Genomic DNA, 20,359 nt, shown 5'->3' with positions numbered 1-20,359 from the left:
TCGAAAATCACGAAATTTCGAAAACCGCTTGATGTATAAAGACGAAATTTGGCAGGGAGTTAGATATTAGTTAGTACTGTAGACGTTCGCTTAGAACATCTTAGTTAGTAGTAACTACCGCTGCGCCACACAGATCGATAAATATTACATATACATATACATATTGGGTGCTCGGGAGTATTTCCCATATTCTTCACCGAAAATTAATTAAAACCACAAATAATATAAAATAGATCTTAAAATGTGTCCCTTATACGCATCCTTATAATTATAACGTATCAATACTTTGAAAGTTTTTATTTTTTTGGTAATAAAATATTAGTTATGCTTCCACGAGTCCACTTATAGGAGCAGAACTAGCCTATAAGTGGACTCAACACCTTGCAATTTTGGGAATTACTCCCCAGCACCCTGTATAATTGCTGATATAAATATTGTCGGTCTAGATGTGATAACTCGTAATTAACAATTTTTGGTAAAAATTGATTTTGATGCAGAAAGCTTTAAACAGCTTTTCGGGTCGTATCCCGTAAATATCTTGTAGTACGTACATTAAAAAACGTTTTTGGTCGCATAAAACGACTCTTAGTGATACCTAAAAGATGTTTCTTGTCTCTCCTGTAAAGTTCGTCAGTTTGCACTTACAAGCTATCACATCTAGACCGACGATATAATAGTTTTTACATGGATACTTTGTTGGTCAGGAACTTCACGCAGCAGCTGCAGAAGATCTCGAACGACGCGGGCATGCCCATCATAGGGCAGCCGTGCTTCTGCAAGTACGCGACGGGCCCGGACCAGGTGGAGCCCATGTTCAAGTACCTCAAGTCCACCTTCGTGCAGCTGCAGCTGGTCGTCGTGGTGCTGCCGGGGAAGACGCCTGTTTACGGTAACTGATCATTATAGATCGCACGTGTTGGCCTGAGTGAGCCATTAGACCGGTTGGCTTGTGACGTCACGAGCCGAAAGAGTCAGAAGTGTTCTGTGAGTTCGGTGGGGAGTAGTTGGAGCCTGAGTGCTGGCTGATTCTTGTTCGATCCGTCTACACCTTTTGTTGGATGATAATCTTTCATGGATTATTTTGTGATAGGCGGGGAGAATGACTTGAATGGGGAAGGTCAGTGTTATAGTCTGGCAAATTAGTTGATGACACTTCCATGGTATGCGGGCGACGAGGGGAAAAACTGCGCGCACATGCACACACTTACTCTGTAAGTGTAAGTACTTGTAGAATAATAAACACGAAATTTTATATGCATGTTTGTTTGCATATTTGTTCTCTTTAACGCCGCAACTACTGAACCGATGTGGCTGGAATGGAAATAGATTTTCCTCTGGATTAACACGTAGGCTACTTTTCATCCCGGAAAATCCATGGTTCCCGAGGGATTTGAGAAAAACAAAATTTCCGTGTCCGCTAGTCGTTATCAACCAATATTCGGCTCACTGCTGAGCTCGTGTCTCCTCTCAGAATGAGAGGGGTTAGGCCTTAGTCCACCACGGACTGGCAGATTGGCAGACTTCACACACGCTGAGAATTAAGAAAATTCTCTGGCATGCAGGTTTCCCTTACGATGTTTGCCTTCACCGTCTGAGACACGTGATATTTAATTTCTTAAAACGCAACTGAAAAGTTGGAGATGCATGCCCCGGGCCGGATTCGAACCCACACCCTCCAGAATCGGAGGCGGAGGTCATATCCACTCGGCTATCACGGCGTCCGCTAGTAAATAAATAAAATAATGATTTATTCCTTTTTGTACAGCCGAAGTGAAACGAGTGGGTGACACGGTGCTCGGCATGGCGACGCAGTGCGTGCAAGCGAAGAACGTGAACAAGACGTCGCCGCAGACGCTCAGCAATTTGTGTCTTAAAATCAACGTCAAGCTCGGAGGGATCAACTCTATTCTGGTGCCATCTTTGCGTCCCAAGGTTAGTTGCTTAAACTATGTACTTGTACACAGTGTTCACATTGAAGTGTAAATACAAAATTGTCCTTTATATTCTTATTTATTTTGCAAATATCCAGACAATCTTTGCTTTTTATGTATAAATTAGTAAACATTGAAAAATCTATTAAAAATCTTTTATCGCAATTAGATGATAGTTCATACAATTTTAGCTTCCTTACATTGAATGTGACATTTTTTAATATTGGAACTATAAACATAAACGCACAAATAACAAAGATATCAGTAATTTTGTTTGAATACTAATCTAACGATCATTATTACCAACAACGTCATTAAATCGTACCATTTTGTATGGGGCGTTATTCAGGGATCCGTGGCAGCGCCGCAAATCTGACCCTTTAAATCCCTGTAGCTCCGAAAGTACTGATCGCAGATACTCTGTTACTTTTACAAAATTGCTTTACTATTAGCATACTCTTAATTTATATACAGTTTAAAAAACTGTCATCATCCCTATTTAAACAAATGTCGTGAATCAAAATTTCAAATCTATTAAAAATCTTTTATCGTAATTAGATGAAAATTCATACAGTTTTAGCTTCCTTACATTAAATGTGACATTTTTCTCTTAACTAATATACAATTTAAAAAACTGTCATCATCCCTATTAATATCTGTCAGGTGTTCAACGAGCCTGTGATATTCCTCGGAGTGGACGTGACGCACCCGCCGGCGGGTGACAACAAGAAGCCGTCGATAGCCGCCGTGGTGGGCTCCATGGACGCGCACCCGTCTCGGTACGCGGCCACAGTGCGCGTCCAGCAACACAGGTACCGCATATATTCGCAGGCGCAAACGGTATCAAAAGTGAACAGAAACAAATATGTAACCACAGAATCAATGTTTTGTTTTTATTAACAGTTTTACTTACACTGGAGGTCGAATTCCTTAGTTTACTAGACTACTTTTTTTGTAAAAACTTATAAACGAGTATATAAAATATATATATCGAAGCTCTTTGCAAAAGTCAATGTTAAAAGATATACAAAATATGTTGTTGCGAACTTTATTTTTGGTATTTTAAAGGTGAATAATAACGTCATAGGCACAACATGTCCGAGTCCATAGAGGAATTAGATTTGGAGATGCATCGCACCCAAATTCACCAACAAAATTGTCTGTCTTTTTATGAAGGGGACGAGGTAAACTCACACATACAATATATTTAACACAATAAATATATTCTGTGTCCTTACACTACACAAAATTATATATTTGATTCGCAATACACATACGTGAAATTTTTACACAGACAAACAAACACATTGCTGATTTTATCCACAAAATATTCAATTACTTGATCCACGTTTTGCTGTTCCGTCAGAAGAATCGATTTTCTTTAGATAATTATTGTTTTTATTACAAATTTGTATAATTAAGGTAGAAATACTTACATGTGAATCGTAACTTCATCTTTTAGTAAACTAGAAGTAGTGCCGTTTTTTATGCGATACATACCGGCATTTTTAAGGAGCTATTTACAACAATGAAACAACGATTCTATAGAAACTGTTTTTATAAACACGTTAGATCGTGATCATATACTTTTGACAAAGGTAACGTCTAGCGAGGCAGGTCCTAAGGTGATGGGTTTGAGGTGTAAACTCTAAATCACTTCTCACTGAGAAGAGAGGCCAGTAGGCCTAAGAAGAATAAAAAAAAATGTTCGCCACAAGATATATCGGGAAATAAAGACGGTATCGAAAATATATCTCTCTAGATATTTAGATTCCACTGCTATTGGTCGACAATCTATCTTTTTCACTCCACGAAATATGTCGTTGACGCATCTAAGGCCTACTGGCCCTGTAGTAGGTTAAAAAAATGGGCTAATGATGATAAGGGAAGCTACCTCCAGTGTGGTAAAACTCCACACTCGATAAACTCAAGTTCAAGGTTCAAACCTCATCGATTTCGTGATTTTTGGTGTTACATATTTATTTTCGTAAAGGAGTCTGACCATTTCTCATTCATAGCTGGAGCCAAAATTTGATGATGAATCGTTACAATGTACAAATCAGTGTTATTTATTAAATAGTAATATCAGTTTCAGACTGGTTTAATTTCAGTTTCATTGACAGTTGCATAATCAAGATATGGTCAAGTACATTTTAAAATGCACGATTTTAACAAAAAACACACATTACATTTTTTTTATATTTAACAACTATGAATTCTAATTATTTTTGGTAAATTTGATTTATTTATAAAAAAAAAATTTCTTAATTTTTAAGTACAATTTTTTTCTGTAAATTGCTAGGGTCTTAATGGTCGGTCTCCTTTAAGTACACTTACTAATGACATATTTGAAATATTGTTGGGTCGGTCAATGTTATTGACGTGTCAGTTGTTACGATGTAGGATGAGTGCGAGTGACATTGGTGGTTGCAGACAGGAGATCGTGCACGAGATGAGCAGCATGGTGCAGGAGCTGCTGATCATGTTCTACAAGAGCACAGGCGGATTCAAGCCGCACCGCATCATCATGTACCGCGACGGCATCTCGGAGGGACAGTTCATACATGTCCTGCAGCATGAGCTCACCGCCGTGCGCGAGGCGTGCATTAAGGTACTGTGTGATTCACAGGCAAATCCGGCTCGAAGGACCAGTGTACAACAGACAAACAAAACTCATAATTTGACGCAAATTATTATTTCAATCAAGATACTGTACCTCTAGAGGAACGCTGGTTCAAATCCAGCTCGATGAACCACTTTGTAACAGACAAAACAATACTCACAGTCGGCACGAGTTTGGCACGAATTATCATTTCAATCTAGATACTGTACATCCATCGAACGCTGGTTTAAATCCGGCTTGAAGGACCATTTTGTAATGGATGAAAAAAAAAACTCATAATACGGTGAAAACTCTCGTTTCAATTTCGCAGTGAAGGGATGTTGGTTGTATTAAAACAATTACATCTAGATCTATACCTATACGGGCGTTAAAGTTTTTCAACATGAAGAGACTTAATATGATACATAATAAGACAAATACTAATCCGGTTGTACACTATGTCTTATTATTAAAATAGTCTTTAAAATGCGTATACGGTTGGTGGTCTTAAAAAAAATCCTATAAGTTCCTCAGAGCTCTGTTGTGTGTTGTGTATGACTTAAAATATGCAGAGCTAAATAAGCTAGATGCTAAGCCAAAAGAAAATGTACAGTGTGCTAAAAAAATTATATTTGAACTTAGATGCGTCAATTGTGTTTTTTTTCCTGTAATTTTACAGGGAATCCAGCTTATTTTTAATTTTTTTTTATAACAACAATGTAGATTAACTATTTTTTTTATTGCAGTTGGAGGCGGAGTACAAGCCCGGCATCACGTTCATAGTGGTGCAGAAGCGGCACCATACGCGGCTGTTCTGCGCCGACAAGAAGGAGCAGTCGGGCAAGTCCGGCAACATCCCCGCCGGCACCACCGTCGACCTCGGCATCACGCACCCCACCGAGTTTGACTTCTACCTGTGCAGCCACCAGGGAATTCAGGTACGCCTCCGCTACAATGCAGGATCATGACAATACACTGACCTAACAAGGTAGCTACTGTGAACCGCCGAGGAGTTCCATTTACTGTACTTCGTCTTCATCATCAGACCTCTAATGACAGTCACTACCCATCTACATGTAAAGTTCTCATCAATACACTTTAATCAAGCCCAAATACAAAGTAGCTACTGTGCATCCTTGAGGAGTTCCATTTACTGTTTACGATCAGACCCCTAATGACAGTCACTACCCATCTAGATGTAATCTTCTCCTCAATGCACATTAATCAAGCCCAAACACAATTTAGCTACTGTGAATCCTTGAGAAGTTCCATTTACTGTCCTTCGTCTTTACGATCAGACCCCTAATGACAGTCACTACCCCTCAGATGTAAAGTTGAACTTGATTAATGTGTATTGATGAGCAATACACATTAATCAAGTTCAAACACAAGGTAACTGCTGTAAATCGTTGAATGTTCCTGGTCCGTATTTCGGCTGAATCTTCTGACCGACTCCAGACCTTCATGAAATTCTAGTGCTTTAAAATAATGAAAACAATAACAAACCCATTAGTTGTCTCTATGATTTTCGAAAGTTCCCCACGATTTCTCCAGGATTTCTCCGTATTCAGATCCTGACATGATGGCAATGGTTACCCATTTAAAAGACATGCCACAAGCGCAATGTGTTGAAGTGAAAGGTAAAAAATTCATATACGATATTTAAACGCAGGGCACATCCCGACCGTCGCACTACCACGTGCTATGGGACGACAACCACTTCGGCTCGGACGAGCTCCAGTGCCTCACGTACCAGCTGTGTCACACATACGTGCGCTGCACGCGCTCAGTATCCATCCCCGCGCCCGCGTACTACGCTCACCTCGTCGCCTTCCGCGCGCGCTACCACCTCGTGGAGAAGGAGCACGACTCCGGGGAGGGCAGCCACCAGTCCGGCTGCAGCGAGGACCGCACGCCCGGCGCCATGGCGCGCGCCATCACGGTCCACGCCGTCACTAAGAAGGTTATGTACTTCGCCTAGAGTAAAGTTAACGATTGGCCATGGTGCTTCACATCACAGTCCACGCAGTCAGTGAGGTCATTTACATTGCCTAAGGATATCGTTAAATATTGGCCATGGTGCACGTCATTAATGTCCTCGCCGACACTAAGGTCATGTACATTGCCCAAGGATTTCGTTAAAGAGCGCGTCATTAATGTCTTCGCCGACGCTAAGGTCATGTACATTGCCTTAGGATATCGTTGAATTGGCCATGGTGTGCTCCATTACGGTGTACGTCACTAAGAAAGTTTATGTACTTCGTCTAGAGTAACGTTTATGATTGGTCGGTCTTGTCAGATGAGATCTGATTCATCACTGAATCATTGTGCTTACTGTTTGAAAATCTGCATCATATAACCCGAGCAAGAAAATTACCCTCGCCATGTTGCGTTAAACGAACGAACTAATTTCTTTACAAAGAAACTTTTTTTTATGGGATTATATACAAAATTATATAGTTTTTTCAATAGCTATAATTCATACAATTATAGCAATATTTAAAAAAGAATAGCGAATTCAGACCATTTTTTTCGTTATTAAGTTGTATGTATAAATCTGTAATAACAATTTTGTTATTTGACGTGACCGACCAATATAATCTATGTGTAATAACTTGTTGTGTATAGAGACAATTTACACCTAATCATGTACCTATGTAAAAGACATTCGAAACCATATGAGTCTACTAATATTGGATAATTGTATTCATTCGGATCTCATCCTTATAAGCACTATGTAGGTTTGTGCAAAATGTTGGGTAGCTTTTCTCGAATGGTTGCTACAAACGTGCAGGGGTTTATTCCATATATATTTGACATTTACAATTTACAAGTATATAAGAGGTTGCCACGGAATTGATAAATGTCACAAATTTATAGAATGACCATAATTAAGGTTTACGAGTCATCATGACAGTCAATATTGTAAGAACGCTTTAAAATACAGTTTTTTATCTTAAGGACTCGATGTTAGGTTACATCCATGTGTCCACATGTTTGTTTGTAACATGTATATTATATATAAAAAAAAGCACACGAGAGATTATTGAATTTTGTAGCCAATTTTTAGGTAGACTGTTGTCACTGAGTCCTTTTATAACCATTCCAATAACCTATCCTGATACTGTTATTTGATGAATTGTTTAGAAATGGTGTTGTTATGCAAAAAAAATCATAATTCTTGACATAATAACTTTGCGAAACAACTTATTGACTGATAGATGGGTTTTTGAAAATGGCAATAGACGCGGCCAAATGCTCATGTATTACGGTCTCCCGACACCTACGATTGCGATACTGTAGATCAAATGCACAGAGAAACTACAGATTGTCTCAGAGAGACAAAATCTTATGACCTCGATCCCCCAACGGGCCACAGAACAGGCAGCACCAAATTACTTTAAAGTTGGTGCAAATGAGCAGCTTCCGCGGTTTTCAGGTAAAAGGACTCAAAACGGCTAAAATACTTGATGCGACCTGTGAAACTGCAAATCGTCGAGCTAAGTGCTAGCCATTTCATGGAACATGAGGCTAGTTTGTTCCATCTTTTGCAAAATGATTTGTTATCGGTGAAGCAATAATGTCAGCGAATGTACTCGAATGATCCTCGAGATTAATTTGTAAACTTGTTGCGTCCTATGCTCATGCCCTATTATGGATAAGTAGATCAATGTGTTTTAATATATGTGGCCATAATACATTACCGAAAAACCCAAATAAACAACCTCGATTATGACATGAGATGTTGGACAATTGGCAAATACTAAGGACCAGTTTCATCACCTTTTCATAAGTATATCTGATAGCTTATGGACAAGTTTTGTCTTTGACATTTGACATCAAGAAATGACAACATTTACGGAAAGTCTCCGCACACGGGCCACACGCGACAGCCACAAACGCCGCCACAAGAAGCAAGAAGGGGCAACAAAAGTAGTTGAAGCACGTGACAGCCACTTGTGGCCGGTGGTTGACACTTGCGGTCGTTTGCTGCTACTTTTCGACTCTAATAACAGGTTTACTAATATATGGGAGAGAGGGGTGCGGAATCGCGCGAGTGTCGTGTGGCGGCGTTTATTGATCGGTGCGGGCCACAAGAAGCGAGCAGCGACGATTGTAGCGTGTGGCAGCCACCGGCGTCAACCGTGTGCGGTGAATCCATATAAAATGTATGAAAATTACAGGAAATATGCCGGTAGCGGCGTTTTGTGGTTGTGGCCGATGGCCCTTGTGTGGTAGCCCTTAGGTGGTGAAATCGGACCTAAATGTTTCATTTGTATAGGCAGACTAAATTTTCATTTTTGTGTTCCAACTAAAAAGCCAAGTATTTAATTTTCGGTTGTGTATACAATGAAGGCAGTTTTAGATTAAATTCATTTAAAATGTTATATCCGTAGATCAGTATGTACTCGTAGGTATAATATCTGTCATATTATGTTCAGCTATCCATATACAGCTATGGTGTATTTGATATATTTAAATAAAATATTTTTGTGCATCTTTTATAAAGCTGATCATGTTGTAATAAATCGTAATTATAAGTGTAACTATCTATCTACACGTCTCGCAAAATTTTAGTGTGCTTTGAGTGTTCGTGTCTGTTTTGTGTACGGGATTGTGTGCCACAATGTAATGAACCTAATGTACCAAACTTTAAAGATCAAATTCGTTTTTAAACTCTTGTTGATAAAAGTGATATATTAGTTATTGAATTGAAGACCTTAAAACAGAGGTACATTAAGTCTATTTTACTCTGATATCAGAGTATTTCTTTTTATTGGTAAGTGGTCGAGTTTGTGAGGTGTTATTGTCTATGTAATGTGAGTATGGGCTATATTTACGGAGAATTGTGTCGAATTTCATTTACGCGTATTATTTTTTATTGATGACAAATTTGATAATTATGCTCGTTTGTAAGGAGTGTGCTTTAACTTGAAAAACCTTGAAAAATCTTTGGCTTAATATAAAGGTCCCAATTTACAGAGGACAAGGATATTTTTATGATCACTGTAATTGTAATTGTTGCATGTAAAAGGTATCATGTGGAACTAAGCAATGAGTATTAAGCAATATGATTCATCCCATATTTTTAAGGATGATACCCGCAAATATTAGATTAGAATCAGTGGAAGTGCAGTCGTTTATAATATAAACTAGCTGACGCCGCGCGGTTTCACCCGCGTAGTTCCCGTAGGAATATGGGGATAAATAGCCTATAATCTTCCTCGATAAATGGGCTATCTAACACTAAAATAATTTTTCAAATCGGACCAGTAGTTTCTGAGATTAGAGCATTCAACCAAACAAACAAACTCTTCAGCTTTATAATATTAATATAGATTAGCCTTCATTATTAGCTAAATTAGCTAAAAAGTGATATTATTGATGGAAATTTTTGTCTTTATTCTAACAATTTTTTTTAAAATAATTCAATAGCAAAAACTGGGTTAACTCTGACATAACAGAATAGCAGTGAAACTTGGAGCTTGTAGAGAACTATCACTATGAATACAAACCTTGAGTGTACTGTATTTTTTGACAAGGATGAGTTAAAGGAAATTACTTTGGGATAAAGGTAACTTCTGCTAAGGAATGCCTTAGAGCCAAAGAAGATAATTATTTTTTTAAATTTAAATGGACTTTATGTTGTACAACATGTCAATGATGTACACAAAATGTGTTTTACTGAAAACTTTTGCGCTTGTGGTTTCTACGACTTACCCAAAATAACCATTACGCTTATTAGGAAAATGTTGACTTTTCCAATTGTCGGTAAAAAAATCAATAGATATCTTTCTAATTATTTTTATGATGATCAAATAAACACTAGCCTTGCGATGGCGATACGATGTCCTTTAGTGTTCATTTACACGAGTGGCAGCTGCTACCAACTATTTCAGTCGACTGCCGTTGGCTGCCGCCGAGACGTCGCCGACTGCAGTCGACTGCCGTTGGCTGCCGCCGAGAGGTCGCCGACTGCAGTCGACTGCGGTCGTCGGTAGCAGTTGCCGCTCGTGTAAATGAACACTTAGATGAAAGTTCGTTTTTTACACGTCTACAATAAACTCGACATTGCTGTTAAAACAACGGCTCGACTTTAAAATGTGCGCTTTAATGACGATGTAAGATACTCGTAAACAACCTTTATGTTAATCTTCTTGGTGGTAATCATGTAACAATTATAATGAATTATATTATTATTATTGATTTTAATATATTTTTAAGTAGTATAAGTTTACAATGAAGGTACAGGTAATCTTCATTTGTTTTACGTTTGTTGCCCATGAAAGATTTGTTGCATAGTGCATATTGATTGTCATTGATCGTCGCCATTATTTTCAATTATTATTTATTAATATTATTATTAATTAATGTATGTCACATTTTTGTTAATTTTAAACAACATTTTGTGGTTTATTATTGTTATAACCGATCCGAAGTGAGTATTTGACTATACTTTATTGTACATCAACAAAATACGATATATATCCAATTATTATTTACAGGAATGCTTTTACATGTTTTTTTTTATAATTTACTATACTTATTGCTGTTTAGTTGGGTAACTTTGCTGAAGATTGAAGATAACCTTGAAACACGACGGTCTTTTGGGACGTTTGTTGTAACAAAGGGGTTAGTAGTGGAAATTATTTTAGTGACTACAATTCACAACTGAAACTCCTATGCATTCTACATACATTAATGGCTTTTTAACCAGCTGATTAGTAAACCGGCTGTTGAAAAAATTAACCTTTTGTTATGTTGTTAGAATTAGAATAGTAGTACAATTGTAATAATGTAATAAAAAGGCTCTTACTACTTAATATATTTCTTCGTTGTTTCACTATAAACATCATAATGCCTTTTTATTGGCATCCATAGAGACTTCCATCACTCTGATACGTTTGATGTTGTTCGTTCACCTTATGCGATGGGGGAGTCACCATTCCAACACCTTTGGATCCAAACGTCCGTCAGTTTCTTTGGTTAAAGTTGCCCAACATAACTGTAATATATAAAAATCAAAATAACCAAGTAAGGTATAGTTAAATACCCGTTGACATGATGCCCGCCTTAGATTTTGTCGCAAGAATGTCTCAGTGCTTCAACAATTCGCTTTGTTAGATGTAAGTTAGATATAATGTCTGTCGTTTTTGATGTTCATCGTTCTATGTTTTCGGATAAGTTTAACGCATTAAGTAGATATTTCAATGACTCACAGATGGCAATTTAGCAATTAGCTGCAATTTAGTATTAAGTATAACAATCGAATTATTTAAGTACACATTACACCAACCGGTTGTGTTAATATTATCTAAGATCCCTAGTAAGGTCGACTTTCACCCATTTGTTTACAGGATGAAAATTATATTTTGTTGTATAAAATAAGCTTATCAATTATCACATATAGAGTGGCCTCAAATAGAATGGCCATAACTATAAAAAAAACGACCATTATATGTGTACACTGGACAGATTTCACTGGCAACAGTGTATTCGCTATAAAATTGACTTCATTTATATGTACCTACTCCTAAGTTTCAAGTGGTAAGCAGATGAGCGCAATTACTAATATCTACTTACCTTTTTGTTGTTTGTAAGAAGTATTTTAAACTCGTATATTATTATTATTATTACTTGCCACTGGAATTAAATTTATGGCAAGTCAGTGAAAATTAAAAAAAAAACTTTTTTCAGTTTTTATTAATTATAGCCATGGTCGTATTTTAGGGCAACCCTATTGGTATGTGTTAATTATTATTTTATTTTACTTCTTTCAGTTTCTATCTATTTATTTTATATGATAAAAAATATAATTTTAATCTGGTAAGCAAGTGTTAAAGTAGACCTTACTTGGGATATTCTATTGATAATTTTCTCGTCAAAGAAAATGCATTTTTTTACATGGAACGTTCTACATCAAAAGCGACCTAAATATAAATTATTTTTTAATATAATTATAGGATTCTTAAACAAGGGACGTGAATATAGTACTACTTATATGAATTAGGTGTAAGTCAAGTTTTATTCTTTTTAATCGGATGATCTGCTGAGAACTATTGTACCAAATGAATCCATATAAACGTTACATTAACGTAACGTAACGTTACATTATATTACAATGAGCAGTACGCCGTTAGAATCCGTACAGTTGTTTCATAAAACTGATATCACGCTTTGAACATTTACCAAATTAATAACTAGTACCTATTCGCAATATTTTTGTAGTCATATATTAAACTAGGTTTGACACGGTATTCATAAAACCTATTTATGTGGACAAAATTAGAGTATATAAATAAATAAATAAATGGTTATTATATATATTAACTTACTAAACGTTGAAATGTAACGAAACACCAGTAAGGTTTAGGCAAAAATGATAACCTCTTACATTTACATCATTAAGAATTCAGATACAAACAAAAAATCTTTCAACAACATTCGAATCGTTGCTTTCTTTATATTTAGAAGTTATTTCATTGTTGAAAAATCACAATTTTTTAATATTAAAAAGGATTGATTTCAAATTCTCCTCAATGCAAATTAAAATCTGTGATTTAAAACATGGCAAACAAAAATAATTAATAGAAATGTAAGCTTCCATTGACGACATACTGTTACACTTCTAGGACCATGATGAAAATAAGAAAAAAAAATGTAAATCAATTACACCCATTATGAAACATTACTATGAAGTCAGTAATGTAATCTTATTTAGACGATATTTTATAGGATTTATTTTTTTAATCATGGACCTCAACTGCTATCTTACCTGTTATTAAGTGATTATGTAGTCTAAATTTGAAGGTAGCGGGTGAATTTGACTATATCGGAATGCTAAATCGTTTGGCAGTACGTCATTAAGTCACCATTGCACTTTTGTTATTTATAGTATAGTACTAGAATTAATTTGTAACGTGAAATAAATGTTTATTTAGTAATAGTTAAGTATACCGTCTGACCATGGGCGTAGCCAGGATTGTATCTAGGGAGGTTTCGGCTGATACTATTATTTCTTAAGTAACCGACCTCGCTACGTCCAATAAGGTCTCAACCGAACCCACAAGGGTAAGATGACTGTAAAATCTTCATTTCGGACTTCATAGTAACGTTTCCGAATACTGCGCTAATTGTGAAGCGCTCACATGATACCGAGGATTCGTGAGGTCGATAGATTTTAAGTAATATTCAACACTTAATTATTATATATTATAATTAGATTTTTAGTCCAAAAATGCAATATTAATATATTATTCATCTCTACATCCCGCGATACCAAAAGTTTCTGGCTTTGATTGTACCGCCTGTAGTAATAATACTTATTATGTAATAATAATGGATTCTATAGCTTTTCTATTTTTCTGGTATATAATATCAGTTTGTGCAAAAGATCGGAATAGTTTTCTTTATGGAATAATAATAACTTTATATCGATTATATTATGTATTAAGATGTCCCATTAACAAATCAAAGGTGAATTATAGGTAGTTAAATAAAGTATGATTATTGTATGAAGAATACCTTTTGATCTTTTGCTTGACAATCAATTAACATAGGACCATAATAACTACCATGCAGCCAACACATTACGTGAGTAGTATCTAATTGTCGTAGTAGATAGCATATAATTTTATATTATCGTGTAGAATTCACCAATTAAGGTTTCGATATAGATTTGTATAATAGATTCCAAATTTCTTCGTGCAGGGTATGCGGACACTTAAATATTGTAATTATTGCGCTCCATATGCGTATTGAATATATTGTTATTTATTCTTTGTAGTGAGCATCTACAACGGGGCGAAACTGACACTAGTTGACGCGGTTTGCCGTCTCATGCAAAACTGTCAAAACAAGCAATAACTTGACGACATAGTAAATAATAGACAGTTTTGCATAAAACGGTCAATTATTCTCACGTTTCTGCAGCGCAAACGGCAGCGAAGACGTTTCATAAGTCGAGCCGTCATGCACGCAGCGACCAATACAGGATCAGTTATAGTCGTGGGTGCTGCAGAACCGTGAGAATAATTGATCGTCAACAACGTGCATAACGTTTGGCGGTGACCGCCGGGTGAATTATTGCTTTTTACAGTGTTATTCACGGTTCGAGTGCATTGTGTTTGTGCATATTCGTTAACTGACGTTCACTGAGATATATCGGTTGTGTAATTCCAATACAACTTGGTTCAGTCGTTGGCATCGATATGTGTTAGGGTCAGCGCAGACAGATGGACCGAATTAATATGCTCCAATACTTTTCCGCGCTCATCGAATCGAAATTTTTGGTAATGCATACCAAACGGTATATATTTTTTACACATAATTTAGAATTCTAGTTCCATAGGATACGGATTATAATTAAATGAGAGCGTACGATCATTAAGTTAAGCCTGCGCTGGCTCTTAATTTTCATATTACTACTTTCAGTTTCTATAATATGAATTATACAAGGTACTGTCTTGTCAGAGGTATTTTCGCTGTTATTAATGTGTTTGAACAATTTTGCACGTTTATAGGCTGTTCTCGCGTTGGTTACCGTCCCTTTAGCCACTGTGAGTTCGATAAAAAGGAGTATCTTTTGTATTGTGATGGCTACTCTAAATATCATGTCTTTAGTAGCTTTTGCAGCACTTATTGGTAATATTTATTTGGTCACCCGTCCCTCGAGGTAGGTCGCTAATCGCTATACAAAATGACTCAAGCGACTACCTCTCCAGGGATAGTACCCAATGTGCGGCAAGTCCAAAAGTGGCCACATCTAATACTAGAGGTTATTATTGTAGAAATTTGTGTTCATAGAATAGATTGTACCAAAACGCTATCCGCCTGTTTTAGTTATTTTAACTATATACTTACTATTAGCACATGTACATGCCATATTTTTTAATGTAGAATGGCGGATTTTGGTAACATTTTGACACAACCTATTGTTTCGAGCTTAATTCAAATTAATTATTCTAAAATGTAAAGCAATTTTAATGCGCGTCCACAACACTCGATCTGTCAAATAGAGAGAGTTATCTATCGGCAAAGCGGTTAGTGTAGACAGAGTAGCAGTGTTCTTTTGCGTGCTTGTATCTAACGAATAAATATCAAATTCAAATACAATTTATATTGTAAAAAAACGGATTACCAAATTTTACAACATTACTTCGCATTAATATTGCATACCAAATTTTTCTAATTTTATCTGTCGTATTTAGTATTCCCTCTGTCTGCGCTGACCCTAGGCGTTATTATTTGATCTTAATGTTTTATAAATAATAATATATTATTATTAATCTAGCCTTTTTTGGAATGTTGTTCGCGGTTCAAAAATATGTAATACAATTCCTATATCTGCGGTTAAATATTTCTTTATTCGCGGTATTATCAACAAGCAGCCATGTCAGAAACGCATTTTATAACGGCGTAATTATTATTTGTTAAAACACTGTTTACAGACATTGTATTATGTATATAGTGATGTCAAAATAACAAATTAAATTTCTATTTTTCTTTATATTCAGTTACAGTAATAATAAATTAGTTTATTACTTAGGTATAGTTTTTCCATTTCCGGACGAAGACGGTTTACTTTTTGTATGTAGTCGGTAAGTATACATGCTAATGTAGTAAAGTAATGTAAACGCGTTGTTAAATTAATATTAAATTGTTTACTTCCTTCTGTATTAAGTGATTTACCTAGAGGGGAGACGTATATAACTACTTACAGGTAGATGGTAATTTCATAATATCTTTTCAGTGCACTCCATAAATCCAAAAAGTGCACTGCCTACCTTAGATCTCATTAAGAACCATTGGAGAAGAAATTTTAAATACCCTAGTTAACAGTAAGAACCTATGCACGCCAATGTTTTCTACATTGATAATGCTCCTTCAGCTTTACACCTGTCTAAGGCCGGCCATATACGACCTGCTTAAAGCAGTCAGGATCGGCATAGTGAACTACAGACATCTACGTACGTACATTGTACGTTCACGAACCGCTGAGCAGCTATTAGAGGTAGTTACAAGCTGTTGACTGACTGCAAGAGCGGTCTATGTATGTTAATCATTGGCTCAAACTGCCCGTGTATAGCCGACCTTACTCTCGTCTATACATCTCAGTAGTTACTAATACATTCAAAGCCAATCCGTCTTCCGAAATTAGAAAGACTATACTGTAGCTATGAATCAATAATAAGTTTTTGTTTGCGTTAGAGTTGTATCTTAACAACGTTTATGTTGAAAAATTCGTGCCAATATTTTGACAGAACCTTTGTATTACAAAAGCGCTTGAATCACATAAAAGCAACGTCAGTAGCCATGTTAAAACCGAAATATGTAATGTAGCTAAGTTTTTGATTTGATTTTGGTTTTTGTATAACTTGAAATATTAGTCATAATCATCTTGAAATCTGATTGTCTTAGTGTATGTACGCCCCATATTTTTTATATTGTAACAATTCCGCCTTTACTATTAATTAGAAAGTGTACTCGTCCGTGAACAAAAAAAAAACCATTTAACCATTTAACGTACATATCTTGAATAAATCGATGTTTGACTTAATGACAGAATTTTGACTATAAATGTTTTATTTTGATAAATATGTCCTTAACTTTATGCAGTTTTTCTATTTGTATTTATTGGAAACTTCTATTTTCTATTCGGTGATCTATTCCACAATCAATTGCATAGAATATTGACTGACAAATCGAACGCGATTAAATTAATCAATTTCAAGTTAAGTATAAAAATATAAAAAGTTTAAAGGTTATTTTTTATTATTTATAGCTATTACCATTTATTCTGTAAATTTCCCGGGCAGTTGCTGCAGCCTGCAGAAGGTACCGTTTAGGCTCTTGTGAAGTATAAAATAGGTGTAGCTACTTGAATTTCTTCTATACCGAAAGACGGTTTGCCTTTGTGTGTACAAACACATTGCGTATTAGAGTGATACAGAGTAACGCATGACAATGAAACCCGTTAATCAAGACACCATTGCTTAGCACATAATTACGGGCAGATAATAATTGAAGAAGTCTCTTTCAGTTATACTAGTTACACATCAGGGGCCTTACCACAAGCTTTTAAGTCCGTAGCGATTCAATAATGTTTCAACATGTAGTACTTACTCTGAGGGCAGTCCTGGATTAGCTTGTAAGCTTTATCCGCAATTGCTTAGGGCATCCCGTCTAGGGACCAGAACCGAAACGAAATTATCACACGAAATTTAAAGCAATTTTAAATGATTAACATTTTTTTTTTAGTTCACAATTATTTGTAGTTCACTCAGGATAGGTGGGTACACAGGGGAAGATTGTTTATGGCATTAAATTACTTTAATCCGGCACTGCCTGAGGGCCTAAATTGGCTTGTCGCAGCATTGTACATTGTATAGCGATTTTGAACGTCATCGACAATTTTGTTTGCTCAATTCGTACCACTTACTTTGGCAACATTATTTACGCCCTTGAATAAGATGAATATCATGATATGCCATGCATGAAGAAATGCGTTGCGGTGCCATGCTGACTTCGAAGTCAAGAAGAGGTCGTTCAGTCCATGCGAATCGGACACGCCCTGCCCGAATTGACAGAAGGTTAAAAGGATTTTTTCCTCCTTGGAGAAAAAAATCAAAAAGAAAGATATCATGATAGTTTTGTAAAAGGTTGTTGTAAACCCTCAGTGCATCTGTCAACGCTTGTCTATACACCTTTCTACTACATACTCGTACAAAAGTAAACCGTCTTACGAAAGTAGAGTAACTAAATTCGTACCTTCGTAGTTTTATGTTGCTATTTATATGTTTATATTTCCCAAATGTAAGCTGAATTCACAAATTGCCAAATGGAAAATAGACGAAAAGTATTGATATTGATAATTAATTAGAAGTTAATTATGCTAGACCGTGACTAGACATGAATCAAAATATGTATAATCAAACATTTTATATAAACTATCAAACATCTCATATAAAGATATTTCATTTCATACTACACTGCGTAGTTATTGCGTCCCCTACAGATAGACTGATACGTCTGTAATGCGGGCTACAGACTTACAGTTTTAACTCTACAGTCGAACTGTTGAGTTAAAAAGTCCGTGTGTTAGGCAAATCTGAGAACTGCACACAGCACAATTTTTGTTCTAATGATTTTGATTGAAATTTCGATTAGATAAAATTGTACAGTTAGAACTGAAGGACTGTATCCCGTATAACTTGTGTTTGTGTTGTGTTCTAACACGGTCCAGTATATTTTTTCAGCCTCTGGCTTCATGCCAAAAGGGTTTTGACAACGTGCAAAATGATCTCTATTTTAAATTAAACCGCTTTTAGATTTCGAAGTTATAAAAATTTCTACCTATAGTCTGGCAAGTTCGTAGATAACACTCCCAGAATATGCGGGCGACGGGGGGAAATCGTGAGTGCGGGGAAGTGACGTGCATCAGTCGTGGGTTTTTCACTCATCGCTACACGCCCCCCAGCCCGCTTCGAATATCAGGAGTGTTACGAACGAAGTTGTCAAGCTACCTATATTTTGATATTTTACACGTCTATTATTTTATTGTTTTTAATTTTTGCTTACCAAATAATACAATCTTATGCATGTTGCTTCTATGCAAAATGTTCAATTCAATTATTCACACTTTTTATTTTAGTTTTTTTTTTCGAAAGTTTCCGATACATTAATATTGGTAGTTAAAATGTACAAGGGGTTCGGTTATGATAGTTTTTGTAATATTTAAAGTGGATTTAATTTAAAAAAATGCTAAAGCAAATCGTGCGTTTGTGCATTTCGTACGTCGATATTTCTGTCTTCAACGATTTTGCCCTTAAGACACATAGCATTCTGGTTGACTTCAATACAAAATTTTTATACGCGCTTTTTAATTAAATATTGCTAAATATTGTTAAAAAGTATATATTATTTTTTAATATACTTAATTAATGAATTAAAGATGAAGAGTGATATATAGTTATGTTAAGTGTAAAGATTTTTAAACAGAACATTTTGCATTTTAAGTAAAGATGCACTGTACTAAAGTCTAAATTAGCCAAAGGTACTTTAAGAACAATATCAATAGAGGCTTTAATTTACTCAAAAAATTACAACTAATCAATATAATCACAATACAATGCCAAAAGCCTCCTTGTATGATGAATCATGAATTTTTATGCAATTGAGAATCGTAAATATCAATAGCAATAACAATTTTTATTACTTTTTTATAATATTCATTTATTCTTAAGATTAAGAAAACAGAAGTAGTAATGTGGATTAAAAAAAAGTTATGTCTATTGTGTATGGGTCTAAATGAAATTTTAATGTCTATGGTCGAAATACAATTTGTTCATTAAATAATACGTTTCTTTATTTCTTTAGTTCCCTATTTGGATGTATTATATTTTTATACATAATGAGCGTTTTAACATATCCCATTAACAACCCATATTCGGCTCACTGCTGAGCTCGAGTCTCCTCTAAGAATAAGGGGTTAGTGCAACACGCTGGCCCAATGCGGTTGGCAGACTTCACACACACACGCACACAGAATATAGGAAATTTTCTGGTATGCAGGTTTCCTCGATGTTTTTCCTTCACCGTTTGAGACACATGATATTTAATTTCTTAAAATGCACACAACTGAATAGGTGGAGGTGCATACCCCGGACCAGATTCGAACCCACACCCTCCGGAATCGGAGGCAGAGGTCATATCCACTGGGCTATTAAATAATATACGAAAAACGGTCGTTATCCAATATAAAATGATAATCATGGTTAAATTGCTGGCCTAGTTATAAAAAGTAATAATTTGAAGGGGTACAATG

The 20,359-nt window shown here is 35.8% G+C and overlaps 1 protein-coding gene across 4 annotated transcripts in view; it reads left to right on the top strand.

The window, feature by feature from the left end:
- The window catches only part of LOC112043027 (protein argonaute-2), a 28,113-nt gene extending 8,223 nt beyond the window's left edge, over nt 1-19,890 (top strand). For 2 of the 4 annotated variants that reach the window (XM_024078277.2, XM_024078278.2), the window contains exons 9-14: nt 705-889; nt 1,766-1,932; nt 2,595-2,743; nt 4,365-4,542; nt 5,280-5,471; nt 6,206-19,890. In XM_024078277.2, the coding sequence (XP_023934045.1) occupies nt 705-889; nt 1,766-1,932; nt 2,595-2,743; nt 4,365-4,542; nt 5,280-5,471; nt 6,206-6,514 (1,180 nt within the window). In that variant the 3' untranslated portion in view covers nt 6,515-19,890. Of the gene's footprint in view, nt 1-704; nt 890-1,765; nt 1,933-2,594; nt 2,744-4,334; nt 4,543-5,279; nt 5,472-6,205 lie in introns of all 4 variants that reach the window. The other 2 variants (XM_024078276.2, XM_052883791.1) reach the window with 1 other exon arrangement.
- Nucleotides 19,891-20,359: the final 469 nt, after the last annotated feature.

Source organism: Bicyclus anynana, chromosome 1, assembly GCF_947172395.1.
Source record: "Bicyclus anynana chromosome 1, ilBicAnyn1.1, whole genome shotgun sequence".
NCBI classification, from domain to species: domain Eukaryota; kingdom Metazoa; phylum Arthropoda; class Insecta; order Lepidoptera; family Nymphalidae; genus Bicyclus; species Bicyclus anynana.
Note: the sequence above shows the minus strand (reverse complement) of the source record. Positions and strands in the feature narration are given on the sequence as shown.